General features: G+C 40.1%; 1 protein-coding gene across 1 annotated transcript; it reads right to left on the bottom strand.

The window, feature by feature from the left end:
* Positions 1 to 3,148: 3,148 nt before the first annotated feature.
* Positions 3,149 to 8,142, bottom strand: LOC149839486 (gibberellin 2-beta-dioxygenase 2-like). Its single transcript, XM_090004877.1, has 3 exons — positions 7,775 to 8,142; positions 4,545 to 4,890; positions 3,149 to 3,880 (listed from the first exon to the last, which is right to left on the bottom strand). The coding sequence occupies exons 1-3, from the start codon at positions 8,140 to 8,142 to the stop codon at positions 3,638 to 3,640; spliced, it is 957 nt and encodes a 318-aa protein (XP_089861003.1). The 3' UTR covers positions 3,149 to 3,637.
* Between the last annotated feature and the right edge of the window lie 13,719 nt (positions 8,143 to 21,861).

The following is a 21,861-nucleotide window of genomic DNA, read 5'->3' as shown; positions in this document are numbered from 1 at the left end:
AAAAGATACAACACTTAGATATTATGTTTAAAATTCTAAAGTTCACAAATGTGCTTAGAGATGAGCGTGATATATCACATTCAAGTTGCAAGAACTTCGTTTGGGCTTGAATTGTGCTATTTAAAGGAAAAATGTAAGTGCAGTCAAAAGGTGTCATAAGTGCAATGAGATGACAACAACTATATAAATAGTTCAAGCTGTAATCTAACCGTCACAACGATGACAACCAAAGTGCTGCCTAAAGGTGCCAAAGTGCAGGAAGCTGCAACATCCATGAGTTGCCATACATGTGCCGAGTGCGTAGGACAATCGCAACAAGCCATTTATTGCCACCCATGTGTATCTTCGCAATGGGGTGGTAGCATCCGAGGTGCTGCCACGAAGTCCATCATGCTGGAAAGGAAAACAATAAGGTAGTGCTGCCCCAAAGCGTATTTGATATGTCAGAGATCGCAGCGAGAGGTATGCTGCCATACCTCCCATCCTTGCGGCACAGAATGCAGCACATAAAGTGCTAGCACAACCATCATACGACTGAAAAAATTCCAGCGCTTAAAGTGTTGTCAACTAGGCTCCCTAAATGCGAGGCAAGGGTTGGCGAAGGGGCTGACTCATGGCCAGTCTACCTAATGCTAAGGAACACACCAGCTCTGGTCGATTTTCGTTTAGGCGGTGTTCGGATACTTGCTGGGCAAGTGCGCGGACTGTTGTCTCTGCTGGGCAGGGTCGATGGGCAGGTACGAGGGCGAAGAATAGGTGGTCACATGGCCTTACTTGCAGGCCAGGACCCACCGACCAGAAGCAAAGACTGCGCCCTACTCGGCCCAGCTGAATAGGTGCACCGGCTATGCAGCAGCCATTGTGGCTGCAGCGCAACTCAAACTCCTCTGAGCAAGGCTACCAAATATGGACACAACACTTAAGGTGTTGTAACTACTCTTGTGGCAGCAAGGCCCGGTCTGGCCTGGGCGTCTAGAAGGGGAAGAAAACAATAAAAAAAAGAGGAGTATCTGTAACAACAAGGACCAAAGCGCAAACACAAGAGGAAAGTTAGGGCATGAACTGGACCGAGCCAAATTAGTCCAGTCATGCTCTGCCATCACACAGGGTGTGCAGAATACCGGGCTGCTCGGTCTGGACTAGGATTAGTCTAGCTGCAACAGACTGTTGTCCGCCAAGAAGGGCAATCAAACCCGAGGGCGCTGATGAGTCAAAGCCAGCCCGGTTGCAAGCTGGACCCAACCGGTCCAAGTGCAACTGGGTTGCTGCCATAGCAGAGCAGAACCCATGCACAGACTAGTAAATACTGGTGGGTCGAACCTTGCCCAAACCGTGGCACACAAATCGAAAGAGGAAGAAGGACTGGAACTTGAATTGTTTGGGCATACACGGCTGCAGGTTGGGGGTGATGGAATCGGCCTCCCTTGCACTCAAATGCAACAAGGATGACACCAAACTCCAACCAGCCTATACCCCATGCTGCCAGACCTCGTTGAACAAGACCAAAACTACCAAAGTGCTATACTAGGCTTGAACCAAACGAAAATGGGGCAACAAAAACTGCAATGCACAATGGAAAGAAATATAGATATTGTGTGTGTGAGAGTACCGTGATAAGGTATTCAAAAACTTTAAACCCATTTGGGGTTTCCCAAATCCACCTAGCTCCCGTATGTGCATACATGCATTAGGGAGCTTGCTTCATGCTAGGAAATTTGTATTTCACTAAATGAAAGCCATGGAATGAAAAGTAATCTCACCTTGATTTTTGAAACTCCAGCCACACCCAAATGCATTGAAACAAAGAGAAATAATACCATTATGCTATGTTGAAACTTAAAAACAAAACCAGCAAGAAAAGAAAATATGATTGTTTGCATGCGTGAGTATGTGATGTAGACAAAAGCAAGAAAATGAATAAACCCATGGAGGGTTCTAGTCTGCCCAGCTCCCACACATGCAAGAACGCATTGGGGATGCACAGCTTCATACTAGAAACTCATGTATTTGCAAAAATGATAGCCATGGCATGATGAATCTCACCCAACAATGTAGAGTTCTTCCTTTCGAATGGTTGACAATGGCTCCCCTTTGCTTAGAGTGTAGAGGGGAGTCCCAAATCGGTACCCACCCCTATACAAAAGCACAAAGGGAGGAAGAAAGAGGATGGGTTCATGATTTTGGAGAGAGAGAGAGAGTAAAAATTACCCATTTTCTTCTCTCTCCTCCTTAAAAGACTTTAATAGTCTAGGGTTTAACAATGGACCACTAAGATTAAGGGTTCAAGATGGATGAATGGGCTTGAATTCACACCCTTCTAGGCAAGGGTAAACTTAAAATACTTCAAGTTTGCCTCCCACGCCCCCAATATGCTTATAATATTCAAATATTTTTGAACTTTCTTTCAAAAATGCATCAGAGTTGTTGTCCCTATGGCCAATGGGCCGTCTTACTTTGATAAACCTTGAAAATATTATCCTTGGGCCACCGCCCAGCTGGTCAAACATGCCCAGCTAGGGCTCCCACCACGTGGGTTGCACCTAGTATGCCCAAGCTAGGTGTGGGCGTTGACTTGGTCCAAATTTTTTTCAAGTCAAGCCCAAGCACAACTAAAATTCCAAATTTTATTTTAAATTCCTACTTAACATTTTTAAAACCTCATTTGATGTATAAATGTCTATAACGAAACATGTTTAAGCATCTAAATTTTTTGATGTGCAATTCAAGTAAATTTACACATTTTTATTAAAACTTAGAGATTTAGTATAATTATGAGGAATATATATATATATATATATATATATACTCATTTTAGGGTTTCATATATATGTACATATATATGCGAATATGTACAGATACATATACATGTATGTATGCCCTCAAAAATAGATTTAAAGTTCTTTCATGAATTGAATTTTTCTTAGAAAATTCATGGGTCTTACATTTTATGTGGTTCGGCAAAACCGCCTATGTTCACAAGGAGAGTATCGACAATCATTATTAATATAAGATACAAGAGAGAACAAATAAAGTCACTAATGGGAACAACCACATATGCCATTCGACTTGTGAAGATGATCGATGCGTACAACCCAAATCTTCTTTTCTTTCGTTAAGAAGAAATCATTATATTCTCTCTAACACTTTTCTCAAAATTTAAAAAAATCCTAAAATATGGGAGAACCACCCAAGAGAGCAAAATCACCACCTTTCTACACTAAAAGAAAGACACTATTCCTTAAGCCCAAGAAGTACCTCTTTATCCTTTATTTTATAATTCTCAAGGTAGAGTCGTTATCCATCAAAAAACCTCATATGATTTATATTTCTCATATCATATGAGATTCTAAACAAGTGTAAAAAAAAGACTTCTTTATATGGCAAGGTAAACCCTAGTCCAATATAAAATAATTCGAGCCACAATCAACCTGCACTTCACTTCAAAGAAGAAGCGAGCAACCAGCTGCTGCTTCTTTTCTCCTTATTAAATTCTGTAAAGAAAGGATAGCACTTGACACTCCATTAGCAAGATATTGATATCGGAACAAGACACTACAATGATAATTCATTTTGTCTCCTAATTTTGTACATAACTTTTAGAATTTCCATACATGGCAATGATGAGCGAGCCACAATTTCACAGGTCAGATTCATAGTTGGTAAGGCGACTCTGCCCTAACCTCAAGGAATAGCAACTCTTCTTGTACTCGGACCACGTGAAAGGTCTGTACTTGCAAGGGCTAGCTGGTGTGACGAGCTGAGGTAAGGGAGAGATGCATGAGCGGAGAGATGGAGCTCCAAAGTAGGCCATTGACATCCGTGACTGTGATCCACACAGTACCCTGTGCCTCGCGCTTTCAAACCTTCCATTTGTTAACACCTATACCCCCATATTATTAAAATTAAGTCAAGACACAAGAGTGTTACAAAGTTCGTTATAGTTCGACAAAAAATGCTGAATTTCATGTATTAAGAAACCTGTGTGCATGTGTGCACACGCGTGTTCTCCACGAGCGCTGCAAATTTTACATATACCAGGACATTTGGTGTGCCTGCCCAAAGGTTTGGACATGAAAGTTTTTATATTCTTTTTCTATATTATTATAGATGAGTTAAATAAAGATTAAAAAATGAAGAGAGAGGGAGCCAGCCCTTGTAGATCTTAAAAGTGCATGCGGTTTTGCACAAAGGGCCTTTCTCATCTGGCAAATCAGCTACACGCATCTCCCTATCTTTATATCCTCCCTTGGGATTTTATTGATGCATGTTGTTTTGATCAAATCGGACTCGACTCCACAGATGTGATCAAAATGATTCATTTGATGAAGACGAACAACATTTACATTGCCAAAATCTGACCTCTGTGCAGGATTTGTTGGTGATTCGAAAATCAACAGCTAGTTGTCAAAGTTTCCTTCACGTACTAAGTGTTGCATGAATGCATTTTCACTTGAAATTGGCAATGCAAACCCGCCAAACCGCACTTGAGAAGGGTTGCAGCATTAGCAAAATACCAAAAATTCAGTGAGGGCGAGAGTCCTAACCTGGAGTGCGTCACCCACCATCACACAGAAGGAGTTGGGGTCTTGAGGAACTGAGATCCAGCTGCACCCATCCTTTAACAAAATCTGCAACCCTGACGTGTTGTTGGATCTCAGTAGCGTGAGAATCTGAGGGTCTGAGTGCTCCCCAAAACCAATTTTATGATCTGAAGTTTCAACATCCCCACATTGCGGGTAGTAGTTCAGTCTAAACACTGAATCATTCTCTTTGTCTTTCAAGAATCTGTTCAGCGTGTTACTCTCTTGGAGGCCCAGTCCTTCAGCCAACACTTCCAATATCTTACATGCAAGATCTCTCAAACCTTCAGTGTACTCGTTCACCACGCAACTAAACAACATGCAATTTCTATAAATAGCAGGCACCAAAGGGAAAAAGAGAAAAAAAGAACAGAAAGTTTTTTTTGAAAGGCAAGCTGGGGTTAGGCGGACTCCTACCAGACCAACAGCCGCCCCAAGTGGCAGAGCAGGGATTCCAACAAATTTCTACTTATAACGATTGAATTAGCCATTGGTTTTACCATCCCATGACCTTAACATTAAAAATAAAAAAATAATTAAAAAAACGTTAAGAAAAGATGGACTTTGAATAATATTTTACTTTAAAAAAAAGTAACGAAACTTTAAAAGTTTGAAAAAGTATATATAGGTTAAAATCATACTTAAAATATGAAAGGAGAAATCCTCCTACCACTTGAGGAATTGAAATAATAACATACAACCAATTTTTTGAGTGATAATATCTGATTATTCATACTTTATATTCATATATATCTCCTTTATATCATGGTATTTTCAAATTGTGCCAATGATCCTTAGCTTGTAAAGCATAACATTATTTCCTGTATGCTTTTCATTTTTTGTGTGATTTATTTGATATTTTTATTTTAGTTATGGGACTTTAGGACTTCCCTGCAATTTTCGACAAGTCTGAATAGGTTAGTTTGCTATACGTCAATAAAAGTCAACGACGACTATTGTCCCTCTTCGTCATAGACGCCATGAGACAGAAATTGCCAGATGGCTAATTCAAGGAAATTGAATTATGATTCTTTTATCTGATTTTTTTTTAAAGAATCAGAAGTCAGGGTAGGGATATCATGCTGTGGACAGGGGCCGGGCGGGGCGGGGGACAAGGTCTCCACCCCTGCCCCGTTTCAAAATCCGAACCTCCATCCCCGCACGAAGATGGCCTCCATCCCCGTTTCATGTCCTCCATCCTCGGTCCAAACAGGGGCGAGGCGGGGCCCCATTTTCCCTTGCGAGGCGAGGTGGGGTGGGGCCCTATTGGTCTATAGACATTCTTTAAAGGATTGGGGATGGGACAGGATGGAGCGGGGCGGAGCAAGGCGGGGATTGAGACGGGGGCGGGGTGGGGAAAAGCGTAAGTCCATCCCCGCCTCCATCTCCGTTTCATGCCTTTCATCCTCTGTCCAAACGGGGTGAGGTGGGGCCCGTTGTCTCGCGGTCCACTGCCATCCCTTAGTCAGGGCAGTCGTGGGGCCCCATTCGGGCTTTTCCTCACAAAAAAAAACAGATAACTTATTTAAAGAATATTCTTTATTTGATAACTAATTTACAAATAAAAACTTATAAAAAAATATCAAATAAAGAATCAGAAGTCAATTTCTTTGAATTAGGCAATTTATGTCTCACGGTGGGCGACGTTAGGCAGAGTGGTCATGGGGCCCCACCCAGGGTTTTCCTCGCTTCACGAAGGTTCCTCGTCATGAAAAAAAAGAAAAAAGAATTAATTTGCAAAGAAAACCCAATTCTTAAAAAACAACCGCTAAAGGCCGTATTCTCCAATGAGGTCATTTTTTATGCAGCAGCTCTGCTACTGCTAACCATCCATCTCAACATTTCTCGGATCGACATGGCACCTATCTCGAGAAATGCCAAGAGGAAAGGCTGTCAGGTACCTGCATGCCCACCATGCAGCGACCCTGCATATAATGCGAGTTTTCTCCAATAACAAAACCTCCCCACGAACCCTGTGACCCTTAGAGCTGTCATGAATCTTTCAAAGTTTAAAAGGGGCTTCGCTTGTGTGGCAGGATCAGTTAGTGCACGTCACCTTGTGTTGGGACTTTGCAAGTTCGAATCCCGAGTTGTATAACTGGTAGGGGTCTGCCTAACCCCCCAGCTTTCTGTGTCAAAACCGCCAACCTGTGGCAAAGTTACATTTAGATGCCTTAAGATTCATCTAATTAAAATATCCACCTAAATTTTCATGAAATTGGTCAAATGGTTGTCAGAGTTGCTTTTTTTTTTACCATCTGAAATTAGTTATTTACCCTTCGCTATAGTCTTTATTGTGTATGCATGCGCGCAGACACATGAGAGATTCATAGTACAATATGGCAACTATACCTGGTCCGCGATCTCCATGTGCCAACTTTCTTGAAAAATAAAAAACCACCATCCTCATTCTTTTTTAAATCACCGTGTTATTTAGAGGAAAAGATTAAAATTGTCCATTTAAGAGTTAAATAGAGTAAAGAAAACAGAAAGTAACTTTAAGCAGCTATCAGTGCAAAATTTCAAAAAGATTTTATCTTAAACAATTGAAACCTGAGGTGTTTAGACATAAATTCGTCATATACTAATATGTAAATTAGACATCTTTTAGTTACTATCTTGCTCAAACTCAAGATTGTGATCAAGTGAACAAGGATATAGCTTGAGATCCGAACTGAATCAATATTGAGCTAAAGCAGTAATAAATATATATAATCTCTTAGTTTTTTCTTTTTTCACCTAATGTAATGGAATGCTTGGTAGATGAAACTTGACCCGTCCACCATCCATCCACTCAATAATCGAGAGCAAGTCAAGATAAGCTTGAGTTAAACCATACCAAGGTGAACATAATTGGCATATAGAACAAACACCAATTAATCTTCAATAATTGACACCATCATGTTTGATTAGGAATTTTTTAAAAGGTTAGGTCGTTTAAGGGGCTTCAAGTAATAATTTAGAAGTTGAAGGGCCTGCTTGCTTTGAATGAAATCACGTCCATATGTTGGTACATCTCTTTCTAGAAACACTGGCGAAGGATTAAACGGGAGACATAGATAGATGTAGTATAATTGGCGTTTTTCTAAAACAAGCCTGCTGGTAAATTTTATAAATTAATGGGATGAAAGTGAAATTTTTTAAAACAAGGGAGAAGAAGACCGGCTAGAGTCAGCAGAGAGCAAAAATTGTACCTAAACTCCAGTGGGTTTCTCTTGCAAATGGCCATAGATCTCTCAACAACAGACTGAGGATTGGTGTGGAGAAGGAGATACTCAACCTCGCCGAGGTCACCATTGAATCCGATCTTGCCGCAGCCATAGCCGAGAGGGTCCGGGGGCCCTGCCCTCTGCTTCTCACAATGTGGTAGCTCAAAGAAACTGACTGCTTCACTCTCCATTCTCTTGATACTCTCCTTTGGAACACCATGGTTGATCACCATGAAGAACCCAAATCTCTCACATGCTTTCAACAGCAAATCTACAACAGCATCCTTCTGAGATGACAGGTCAATAACAGGAATGCAGAGAAGTCCATTGCTTTCGTTGCCAATTGCAACCATGGCTAGTTTCCTGGCCCCTTCCCCCACATACACGAAAGCGCTCACACACACATTTATAGATAGCTCTTGAATTTTGAGGAGTTTTGGTACTACGATATAAAGGGGAGAACCTTTTTCTGTCAGTGAAAGAAATATAAAGCAGAGAAAGGGTTTGATAGTGCAATTTGATGGCGACTTATTTGACCATTTTAATTGAAAGGAATCTTTGTGCGGGTGTTGACAATGTGGACTCGTGGACGTAAGAATTTTGGTAGTCGATTTAGTAGGAGTAATAGATTCGTGTTAGGCGAGACGACTAGGGCCTAAACATCAGGTGACCTACGATTAACTTGGCTTGAAGGGGACAACGTTCAACTTGATCTCTCTCTCTCTCTCTCTCTCTCTCTCTCTATATATATATATATATATATATATATATATATATATATATATATATATATATATATATATATATATATATATATATATAATACAAAACCTACTAAAATGAAATGGACTTTTTTTTACGAAATTCCAACCCCATATATGTGTTCAGCATGACTAATTTACTAGAAATAGACACTTGGATCATGCATTTTGAATGAAAAAAAATGGTATTTGGAGTCTAAAAAAAATATGAAAATTGTACCCTATTGATTTTTGGAACCTTATAAAAACCTATCCATGCATCGGAATCAAATATCCCGAAAAGTGATTCCTATAAAAACAAGCATATAGATCACTTATGTATGGTCAGAATTTTGAAAAAACATCAGAAATTCATAAAAATCCAATAACATGTATCATTTAGTAGGTTTTATATTTTGTAGGTTTCCATTTCCGTACATATATATGAAAAACAAAAATTACAAATATAAGGTACTCTCTAGTTAAGTTAAAACTAGGGGTGGCAATTTCTGACACGGCCCGCCAACCCGCCTCTTAGGCGGGTTCGGGTTGGGCTTAAGCCAACCCGTTTAATAAACGGGTCGACCCGTGTAACCCGTTTATTAAACAGGTCGGGTTCGGGTTGGGGGTATGCCAACCCACCAACCCGGCTGACCCGTTTAATAAACGGGTTAGGCGGGTGCACTACAAGAAAATTGTTAATTAGCGACGGAAATTAGCGACGGATTTTTCCCGTCGCTACTTAGCGACAGATTAGCTAGAGATAGAATCTGTCGCTAATTTGCGACGGATTAGCGAGGAAACGGCTTTTATCGCTAATCTGTCGCTACTTAGCGACGGATTAGCGACTGCATGTTTTTGTCGCTACTTTTGATTACAAGAACACCATTTTAGCGACGGATTTAGAGAGGGAACTCTGTCGTCGCTACTCCGTCGCTAATTAGCGACGGAGTAGCGACAGAATATATTCCGTCGCTTTTTTGGTATTTGGGTTTCGCGACGGCTTCGCGACGGAATTTTTCCGTCGCTAAGCCGTCGCTAAATGTCGCGTAAATCCCTAATCCCATCCCTCTTTCTCTTTTCCCTGTTTCGCTGTATTGCTCCCTCCCACCGCCCGTCGGCTCTCGCCACCGTCCGGCCACCGCCGCTCGCCAGCCGCCGCTCCCCGTCCACCGCTCGCCAGCCAGCGCTCGCCAGCTGCCGCTCCCCGTCAACCTCCCGCCACCGTCCGGCGAAGCGCAGGTAATATTCTTCTTCTTCTTCTTCTTCTTCTTCTTCTTCTTCTTCTTCTTCTTCTTCTTCTTCTTCTTCTTCTAAACGCAGGGGGTACGCCCCTTCCCTGCCGGAAACGGAGGGGGTTTAACCCCCTGCCGTGCTTTCCGGCAGGGGGGGTCGACCCCCTGCGTTTCCGGCAAGGGGCGTCGACCCCCTGTCGGAAAGGCATGGGGGGTCGACCCCCTGCCGGAAACGCATGGGGGGTCGACCCCCCTGCCGTAAAGGCACGGCAGGGGGTCAACCCCCCATGCCGGAACTGCCTTTCCGGCAGGGGGTTTAACCCCCTTCCCTGTTTTGAAAAGAATTTTTGTCGGCTGGGCCGGCTATGGCCCTGTCATAGGCTCGCCTAGCACCCAGCCGACTGGGTGCTGGGCCTGGCGCACCTGCCAGCATGCTGGCAGTCAGCCGAGTGCTACTCGGCTGGCTGCCAGCCAGCCAACAGCCACCAACGTGAATAAAAAGATTTTTTTTTTGAAATAAAGGGATCATACCCAGCCGATCACTCGGCTGGGCCAACAACGAGGGTTCACGGCTTGACTTCGGCTGGTCTGTCAGCCGACACCCATACCACATCGATCGTGCCATGGATTTCTTTTTGAAAAAAAAAATGAAAAACAAGGAAAAATATCAATATAACATAGTGGATTCGTAGATCCACTGATTCGCCATGGATTTCCATCAAAACATGCATGGAAATCCTACCTCTACCCGATTTCTCAAACGTTTCACATAAGAAAATGCCCGTACCTTGAGAGAAAAACGCGAAAAGGGGCTGTGGAAGGGAGCTTGGCTGAGCACAAGGCCTCCAACCTTTGCTAAGTAGTTCAGATTAGAAATTGTCTATGACTTTATGTTAGTCGACTGGTTCAACATGTTATAGCTGGTTTGTTAAATTAGCATCTTCTAGTTAGATTTGGCTTAACATATATACTATTTTTCTTTTCTCTTCTTTCAATTAGTTAGAGTTGTTTTAATTTGTTTTAATTTTTTTAGTTAGTGTTTCATCTTGTTTCATGATTAGTTAGTTTGTTACTTAATTTGTTTTGTTTTTGTGCAGATTTTTCAACGGAACCAACTCGTGCTCGGCCACCTGTGGTAAGTAAATGACAAAAACAATGCAAATCGGGTAAATACCCGTGGTGAGTAAGTGATGCAAACGTATCACATGTTATTTAATTTATTGAATGCAGCACTTTATTGTTCACACACTCACTTAGTTGTTGATATCTAGGACTGCTTTGTTGGAGTTCGGAGATCATGTTGAGCATGATTTTAATGTAGAAATATGGAAGTGTTCTTATTTTTGGAGTACGGAGTCCATGCTAAGCATGGTAGTAGTTAGTGAGATATTGAAGTGTGTTTGCTGCAGGTACATGTTTGCCATTTATTTGATATGAATGATTATGATGTATTGCAATGTTTGATGTAATTGTATCCATGCTTGCATGTAGTTACTTTCAATTTGATTTTGACTTTCATGTAAAATTTTATAATAAAAGCATGCTTCAAATGATTGTATCATGTCATTAATAGTTTGCACATGAAAATATTAAGTTATCAATGCATGCATCAAAATTCTCGTTATTGTTTGACATAGTATATTGCATGATAAATTTGATATTTTCTTCATCGTCGCATTCTGATTGTTTTTTTCTTAATTCGTTAGGATACTATTCGTAACATCATACGACAGAATGACTGCAAACCGTGAATGGATGTACCGTAGGATAGTGGACAATGAGTTATCGCATGAATATATGGATGGTGTCGATAGTTTTATTGAATTTGCAACGGCGAGTGTCAGTACGGTAGATCCCACAGGTCGGATTCTGTGTCCCTGCAAGATTTGTAAGAATAATCGATTTGTAGAACCTCATGGCGTTAGACATCACCTATACAGGAAGGGTTTTGTGAGTGATTATCAGAACTGGGCGTTTCATGGAGAAGAATTTAGAAACGATTTTGATGCACGGGTGAATGTGGTGCACGATAATCCATATACGAATTTGATATTTGATGCTGCAGGAACAGAACTGGGTTCTGCTATGAGTTTTAGTGATGTAAGAACTGTCGTAGATGAAAAATCACCAAACGATGCAGCTAGTAGATTTTATGATTTACTTAAAGATGCTGATGAGCCACTTTGGAACGGTTGTGAGAGTCACACTATCTTGTCTGCAGTTCTTCAACTAATGAATTTGAAGTCCGAGTATAATTTGAGTCAATCATGTTTTGACCGTTTGTGCATGATTGTGAAGAGTATGTTGCCTAAAGATGAGAAATTGCCACAAAATTTCTATCGTGCGAAAGTTATGGTCAACGCTCTAGGTATGGGTTACAAAAAGATTGATGCTTGTCCAAATCATTGCATGTTGTATTTCAAGGAGCAGGAAAACGACATATCATGCCCGTCATGTGGGCATCCTCGGTTCAAGCCAAAGACAAGAGGCAATGGTAGCACGAGATCAAAGGAAGTTTCATACAAGTCGCTCCGCTACTTTCCTATCACTCCTAGATTGCAGCGATTGTATATGTCTTCAAAGACAGCTAAACACATGAGATGGCATGCAAATAAAGTTCGACACGATGAAAACAAGATCACACATCCTGTTGACGCTGAAGCTTGGAAGCACTTTGATCGTACTCATCAGAACTTCGCAATGGAAGTGCGAAATGTTAGACTTGGTCTATGTACAGATGGATTTAATCCATTTGGGGGTAGATCAACTCCATACTCATGCTGGCCAGTATTTGTAACTCCATACAACCTTCCACCAAGCTTGTGTATGAAACGTCCAAATCTTTTCTTGTCTCTGTTGATCCCTGGTCCGACCTCACCTGGCCAAAATCTTGATGTATATCTAAGGCCATTGATTGATGAATTAAAAGTACTGTGGGATGACGGTGTTACCACGTATGATGCCCACAAAAAACAAAATTTCAACATGAAGGCCGCTGTTCTATAGACAATCAGTGACTTCCCTGCATATGGTATGTTATCTGGTTGGAGCACACATGGGAGGTTGGCTTGTCCGTACTGCATGGAGGATTCCAAAGCTTTTAGATTGAGGCATGGAAGGAAGCCTTGCTGGTTTGATTGCCATCGTCAATTTCTACCCAGCGATCATCCGTTCCGACGTCAAAAGAATGCATTTACAGCAGGCACAACTGAAATGGAAGGTCCATCCTCAAGATTGTCTGGCATAGAGATTTTAAGAAGATTGCGATACTTTCCAGATGTATTAACAGATGCCCGCAGTCCTACACCCTTCCGTGGATTTGGGAAGGAACACAATTGGACGAAAAAATCTATTTTTTGGGAACTATCGTATTGGCCGACCCTATTGATACGACATAATTTGGATGTGATGCATGTAGAGAAAAATGTGTTTGATAATGTGTTCAATACAGTAATGAATATTAAAGGAAAAATGAAGGATAATCCGAAGGCCCGTATGGATTTAAAATTAATATGTAAAAGACCAGAATTGGAACTCAAAGAGTATAATGGCAAAGTACTGAAACCAAAGGCGAAGTACGTGCTCGGACCTGATCAAATAAAACATGTATGTCAATGGTTGAGACAACTGAGATTTCCAGATGGATATGTCTCTAACATTGCTCGGGCTGTGAAGATTGACGATGGACAGTTATATGGGTTGAAGAGCCATGATTGTCATATCTTTATGCAACGATTGATACCCCTAGCATTCCATGATATGTTAGACAAACCTATATGGGGGGTATTGTCTGAGTTGAGCGGATTTTTCAGAATTATTTGAATGCATTGCAATACTTGATGTCAATGATTTGAATTATTTGAATGCATTGCAATGCTTGATGTGAATGACTTGAATGCATTGTAATACTTGATGTGAATTATTTGAATGTATTGTATGACATATGTTATTTGTTAGAATATGGTTCGTGGAGGTTATAGTGGTCGCTCATCCAGTAGTAGCCAGGCTCAACCTTCATCTTCACGGGCTCCTGTGATAGGTATATCATATAACTAATTAGATGCTTGATTAGTTCAAATGCACATTCTGAGAACTTGGTGTGTATTTTTTTACAGATGATGTTGCGCCTGTATACGACCCACCTACACCAGTTGATCGCACAAGTCAACAGCCAACACAGGAAACAGGGTCTTCACAGGCTGGCACAAGAAGACTCATTCGAATAGTGTATATCGATAATCGACCGTAAGTATTTTGTTTTCAATTATTGCATATCTTTTAAATATTTTATATTGATATTTACTGTGTAACAATTCATGTGCAGCACGAGGTTTGAGCCACAAGAAGTAGTACGGGAGATTAGGAATTCACTTCTTCAACATCTACCAGGACCAGTTGCTCAATGGAAAGAGTACCCAAAGGAGGTATTAGACAGATTGTGGTCCTCATTCATGGTATACAGTTGTTCCTCATAGTTAATGTGTTTCATATTTAATTTATTTAAGCAATGTCTACTAACTTTCTGAAAATATTTGTAGGCTTTGAATCGCTTTGCAACTACGGTGGAAGAAAATGATGCAAGGAAGGTGTGGCAGAAGGTGGCTGCCAATCGATTTGCAGACATGCTGCACACTATGAAGACTGCAGCAAAAAAAGCATCTGGCGTAGTAGATGATCCATTACTGTGGAAGGGCCATGGTCCTATTACTATCAGGAGAGATTACTGGGATGAAATGTGCGATATGTGGGCGGGAGATGCATTTAAAAATCGCTCTGCGAAGGCTTCACAAAATCGATCGAAGATGCCCGAAGCCCATCTACACACAGGTGGATCTAAGACATTTGGGAGCCACCTAAAGAAAATGGTAACTCATCAATATATAATATTAATTTTATAAGTATAGTTGCAAATTTGTGTACTAAATCTTTTGTCATTTAACTTCGCAGGAAGCAGAAAAAGGAGGCAGTGTACCATATAAGGATGTGTTTGTAGAAACACATAAACGGAAGACCACGGGAGTCTTCGTATCAGAGAAGGCGAGAACGACAACGGTATGTATTAATTCTATTAATAATCATTGCAATATATATGCAAGTCATCATAATGTTATCATTAATTATTAATGAATACTTTAAACATTATTTCGTAGGAGGCATATGAGCAACAAATGGTAGAGCGATATGGTGAAGACGCTACTCAGCATCCATCATTTGATCTTACAGTATGGGTGACTGCAGCAGGTGAACCCAAAAAAGGTCGCGTGTTCGGGTTTGGGAGTAATATGAACACTTCACCAGTTATTGGTTCTTCCAGTTACGGCTCACCAACTTCTTGCGCCGACATAAGCTCCAAGCAGCCGACTATTCTTTCCGGTGATGATGTACGCGAGATCATTAATGAATCACTGAATAACTACTTCCAATACACCGTCGCCCCCTTTCTCCGAAATGAGATCAAGGCCGCTGTTCAGGATAGGGGATCTTCGATTCCAGGTCCCTCTCAGGTATAATCACATATATAGTTTTTTTGACTATCTTAAAGCACATCTGAGCATGGTAGAATCACATATAGAGTTTTTCTAGATGCCTTAGAACACATATGAACATGCTATAATCACATATTCAATTTTTTTACTGCCTTAGCACACATATGAGCATGATAGAATCACATATATATATATATATATATATTTAACTTTTTGTCTGTCTTAGAGCACATATGAGCATGATAGAATCACATATAAAGTTTTTTTGATTGCATTAGAACACATAAGCATGCTATAATCACATATTCAGTTTTTTTACTGCCTAAGAACACATATGAGCATATTATAATCACATATTCTGTTTTTTGACTGCCTTAGCACACATATGAACATGCTATAATAACATATAGAGTTTTTTAACTGCCTTAGAACACATATGAATATGTTATATATCATTTATGATAGAATCACATATAAAATTTTTGGCTTTGCCTGCCTTAGAGCACATATGAGCATGCTATATTCACATATTCAATTTTTTTACTGCCTTAGCACACATACGAGCATGATCGAATCACATATATAGTTTTTTGCTTGCCTTAAAGCACATCTGAGCATGGTAGAATCACATATAGAGTTTTTTTATATGCCTTAGAACACATATGAACATGCTATAATCACATATTCAATTTTTTGACTGCCTTAGCACACATATGAGCATGATAGAATCACATATAGAGTTTTTTTATTGCCTTAGATCACACATGAGCACATGATAGAATCACATATAGTGTGTAATTTATTTCATTATATTTTGTTTATCAATACTGACTGTTCTTTTCTTGTGTAGGCTGCTAGTGATAATCAGGGTAGTGGAGCTGAAGGGACAGATAAAGACAATGAACAAGAAGACGCACAAAATCTTGGCGATGATTAGAGGACTGTGTTGAAGAAGTTCTATTTTTTTTATTTTTCCTAATTGTAATTGTTGAATTGTAAATAATTAAACTTCTTAGTTTTAAGGTGGAACGATTAATTATTATAGATACTTGTTATATGAATTTTTTTGTGTGGTTTGTTTTTTATTTACAGGAAATATAAATTGTACAGGAAATATAAATTGTACAGTTCTCCGTAATTAATTTTTAAATAATTTTTTTTTGAATTTTTTTCGTTTTTGCGACGGATGATTCCGTCGCTATTCATATTAATCTAGCGACGGCTTAGCGACGGAATTAAATCCGTCGCCACGCCGTGGTCGCCGTTTAGTACCGGCGGATTGGCGACGGAATATAGCGCTCGTTATTCCGTCGCAATTAGCGACGGACTTGGCGACGGAATTATTCCGTCGCCAGTTAGCGTCGAAATATTCGCGACGTAAGCATACTGTCGCCGCGTTGTCGCTAATCCGTCGCTAACATGGTTAGCGACGGATTAGCGACGGAAGGTGGTCGTCGCTAATCTACTGCTCTGTTGTAGTGGTGGGTCAACCCGCCAACCCGTCTGCCCGACCCGTCAACCCGACCCGCCAACCTGACCCGTGAACCTAAAAACCCGTTTACCCGACCCAACCCATTTATTAAATGGGTTGGCGGGTCGTGTCGGGTTACCCATTTATTAAACGGGTCGGGTTCGTGTTTGCCACAGCCGACCCGTTTAATAAACGGGTCGGGTTCGGGTTGAGGTATGCTGACATGCCAACCCGACCCGCCAACCCGACCCGATTGCCACCCCTAGTTAAAACTCATAGATGCAAACTTTATTTCAAGAAAATATTCACAAGCACTTGCGACACGCTCACTCGGTGCATCCTGGCCACCCATCATCCACTGATGGGCAGCCTTGGGTTATTGGCTGCGATAGGCAGCTATGGGTATATATATATATATATATATATATATATATATATATATATATATATATAGAGAGAGAGAGAGAGAGAGAGAGAGAGAGAGAGGGTGGTAGCTGCTAAAGGCTTTTTCTAGCAAACCACCATGCTAACCGGGCTTTCAAAGAAGTTTGCCATGTTTTCCTTAAATCTTACCTTACATATGCATTCTGCATTCTCGGTTTTATAGGAATCAACTCTTGGATCATCCAATTCAGATACACGGGTAAATTTTTATAAAGTTTAAAAAATCGATGATCTAAGATTTTCTTTAATATTCAAGACTTAAACAATCATGTTTCTCACAGAAAAACATGATCTAAGTGTCATTTCCTAGTAAATCGATTGTGTTGAACACATCTCTATGGTCAGATTTAAGTAATACGTGGAAAAAACTTTTTACAAGCCCTGTTAGCCAGAAAAGTGGTTAGAAGCTGCCACCTTCTCTCTCTTATAAAAAAAACATGATCCAAGTAGACTCTGTAAACACATTTGTACTCTCAAATTTAAGTAATAAAAGAAAAAAGCCTGATTAGCATGAGAGTTAGCATCAACCACCTTTTCTCTCTCTCTCTCTCTCTCTCTCTCTCTCTATCTATATATATATATATATATATATATATATATATATATATATATATATATATATAGTGTGTGTGTGGTATTTATATTGAATATAAATCACCTTCTTTTCATATCTTTTTAAATGTTTGTTGATGTGGTCTAAAAGGTTTGTTTAGTTAAAAATGAGTTTTGAATCATATGATTGTAACATGCAAGTAGGTTTTCTAAGGTTTTAAAAAATCGACAGCCCACAATGTACTAAAATATTACAACTCAAAAAAATCTTATTTTTTACATTTGAATAACATGATCCAAGTTAATGCACGTCACCATGTGGTGGGGTCAGCCTAACCCCAGTTTGCCTATCGAAAAAAAAAACATGATCTAGGTTTTGATCTTTAGCAAACAAACCATGCTGAACACATTTATGTGGAATGACCAGTTCGATAAAGCTTGAACATATAATTTCTAGCATATTATTTTGTGCCCTCGATTTAACTTGGCTAGCATATTATTTAGGGGTGGCAATTTCTGACACGACCGGCCAACCGGCCTCTTATGCAGGTTCGGGTTGGGCATAAGCCAACCCGTTTAATAAACGGGTCGACCTGTGTAACCCGTTTATTAAACAGGTCGGGTTCGGGTTGGGGGTATGCCAACCCGCCAACCCGGCTGACCCGTTTAATAAACGGGTTAGGCGGGTGGGTCAACCCGCCAACCCGACCCGTCAACCCGACCCGCCAACCTGCCTACCCGCCAACCTGACCCGTGAACCTGAAAACCCGTTTACCCGACCCAACCCATTTATTAAATGGGTTGGCGGGTCGTGTCGGGTTACCCGTTTATTAAACGGGTCGGGTTCGTGTTTGCCACAGCCGACCCATTTAATAAACGGGTCGGGTTCGGGTTGAGGTATGCTGACCCGCCAACCCGACCAGATTGCCACCCCTAATATTATTATTATTTTATTGCACATCTGGATCTGACCCTTTAGATGTATTCTACGAGTATGTCACGCTTTCTGGAGGTTAAAAAGTTGATGACGTACAATATACTGAAGTTTAGTCCTCATAAACTCTTACTTTTATGTCAATGAATACGAATCATGAGTCAATTGTTACTATTTTGATCACGCTTTCTTGGGGTTAGATTTCATCAAACAACCTCCTCCTGTGAGTTCATATTAAGGGTTTTATTACCCATGAATGTAGCAAATACATTCCAAGATAGAAAAAAGGTGGCCGTGCACAGCTTAAGTGTTAGACACTGTTTGTCAGTGGTTTGACGATACGGATGTTTTCAGCAGGTTTTGTTTGCTGGGAATCAACCCTTGTTTTGTATTTTTAAATGAAATCATATGATTTTGTAAAGAAAAAATCATGAACTGATGATTCTTCAACCCTCTAAAAAAAACGGCTTATATGTTGGAATCCAATGATTCAAAGTCAGCCCCTACTAATTTGATCACATGCAACACATTTGTACAGTTATAATTAAGAGAAAAATAAAAGAAATTTGTGAAAAATAGAGTGCACTCCATTCTCACTAATAAGTCCATGCGGACCTATAATATATATAGAGAAAAAAAGAACTGAACATATTAAGGCCCATTTCTCGTTCTGCCCCATAGGTTTTAAGTGTTTTATGATAGATCTGAAATAAATGTGTTTATCATGATAGATTTAGTGAGAATAGACTCTTGGTTCATGTTTTTTTGACGAAAAAACATATTTTTCTGAACCGGGAAAAATGGGTACCTTCATAGACATTGATTTTGGATCACCAAAAAACCTGCATACACGTCAGATTCTGGCAATCTAAAAGCCGGTTCCAACTAAACAAAACCTATAGATCACATCTCCTGTGTTAGACGTGAGAAAAAATACTTAAAACTATGATTTTTGAATGGGCCTAACATGACCTAACGAAAAAGTGGGCCTAACAAAAAAATACTTAAAACTACGAATTTTTGAAAGGGCCTAATGAGACCTTCACCTTAATCCTTTTATATATATAGAAAAACCCATTTAGCACACATCATTTATCACCTAATGTGTGAGCAGCTACCAATCTCTCTCTCTCTCTCTCTCTATATATATATATATATATATATATATATAATAGTGACCCGTGTGTCCAAACAATTCTGGACACTTTGCACCGCTGATCGCACTTAGTGGCACAATTTTTTTCGCTTTTTGGGATTTTTGGTGGCGGTCAAAAACCACCACTAAACAACAACAACAACAACAACAACTACGCCTTCATCCCAAAACAATTGGGGTCAGCGATATGAACCAAAAAAGAAATTCATTTTGGGTCTTCCACATGAATCCTTTTCCTCCAATCATTTCTATTCAACGCCATGTCCTCGGTGAGGTTCAAAGCATTCATATCCTTTCCTATCATCTCCATCCAAGTCTTCCTAGGCCTACCCCTACCTCTTTTAACTAATATATTTTCCCATTTCTCCAACCTTCTAACTGGAGCATCATTAGGCCTTCGCCGAATATGTCCAAACCACCGTAAACGATTCTCTCGCATCTTATTCTCAATGGGTGCAACACCTACCTTCTTACGTATCTCTTCGTTCCGAATCTTATCTTTTATTGTATTTCCACACATCCATCTAAGCATCCGCATCTCAGCTACACTCATTTTTTGAATATGATGTCTCTTGGCAGCCCAACATTCCGTACCATATAGTAAAGCGGGTCTAATAGTCGTCCTATAAAACTTTCCCTTCAACCGCAATGGCATTCTACGATCGCACAGCACTCCAGTAGCACTTTTCCATTTCATCCACCCAACCTTTATCCTATGATTTACATCTCCATCAATTTCTCCATACTTTTGAATGATGGATCCCAAATATTTGAAATAATCATTCACCGGTATATCTTGCTCACCAAGCTTCACTACACTCCCATCACTACTTCGTTGCTTACTAAACCGACATTCCATATATTCAGTCTTACTCTTACTCAACTTAAAACCTCTAGCTTCCAATGTCTGTCTCCATAATTCTAACTTAGCATTAACCCCAGCTCTAGACTCATCAATCAAAACAATATCATCAGCAAACAACATACACCACGGTACATTTTCTTGAATTGATCTCGTAAGCTCATCCATCACTATCGCAAATAGGAAAGGGCTTAAAGCAGATCCTTGATGTAACCCAACCGTTATCGGAAAATTGGTTGTCACCCCTCCACAAGTGCGGACATTGGTTACTACTCCTTCATACATATCTTTAATTATACTAATGTACTTGAGAGAAACACCTTTCTTCATCATTGTCCACCAGAGAACGTCCCTAGGTACTCTATCGTATGCCTTCTCTAAATCAATAAAAACCATATGCAAATCTTTGTTCCTCTCTCTATATCTTTCAATAAGTTGTCTAAGAAGATGTATAGCTTCCATAGTTGATCTTCCAGGCATAAAACCAAATTGATTCTCCGATATCATGACAACCTTCCTCAACCTAGACTCAATCACCCTCTCCCAAAGTTTCATAGTATGACTCATGAGTTTTATACCACGATAGTTTGTGCAATCTTGTATATCACCCTTATTCTTATATAAAGGCACCAAAGTACTCTTCCTCCACTCATTAGGCATCTTATTTGTTCGCCAAATCAAGTTAAAAAGATTTGTCAACCATTCTAAACCTTTCTCTCCCAAGCATTTCCAAGCCTCGATAGGTATACCATCTGGGCCAACTGCCCTTCTTGACTTCATTTTCTTCAAAGCCTCTGCAATTTCTTTCTTTTGAATCTTGCGCATGAAGTCACGATTTATCTCATGAAAAGGAATGGAGAAGTCTCCAAGATCTTGAGCATGACTATCATTAAATAGCTTATCAAAATAATCTTTCCATCTCTCCTTAATCTCCTCATCTTTGACTAAAACCCTTTGCGTTTCATCTTTGATACATCTAACCATACCCAAATCCTTCGATTTCCTATCTCTCATCTTTGCAAGCCTATAAATATCCTTCTCGCCTTCTTTGGTATCCAACTTGTCATAAACCTCCTTATATACCTTAGCCCTCGCGTTTCGAACAACTTTTTTAGCTTCCTTCTTTGCTATCATATACTTCTCCAAATTCTCATTATCACGACTCTTACTTAGATTTCTATAACACTCTCTT

The sequence above is a fragment of the Nuphar pumila genome, chromosome 4 (assembly GCF_984573655.1).
Source record: "Nuphar pumila chromosome 4, dmNupPumi1.hap1.1, whole genome shotgun sequence".
Taxonomy (NCBI): Eukaryota; Viridiplantae; Streptophyta; class Magnoliopsida; order Nymphaeales; family Nymphaeaceae; genus Nuphar; species Nuphar pumila.
Note: the sequence above shows the minus strand (reverse complement) of the source record. Positions and strands in the feature narration are given on the sequence as shown.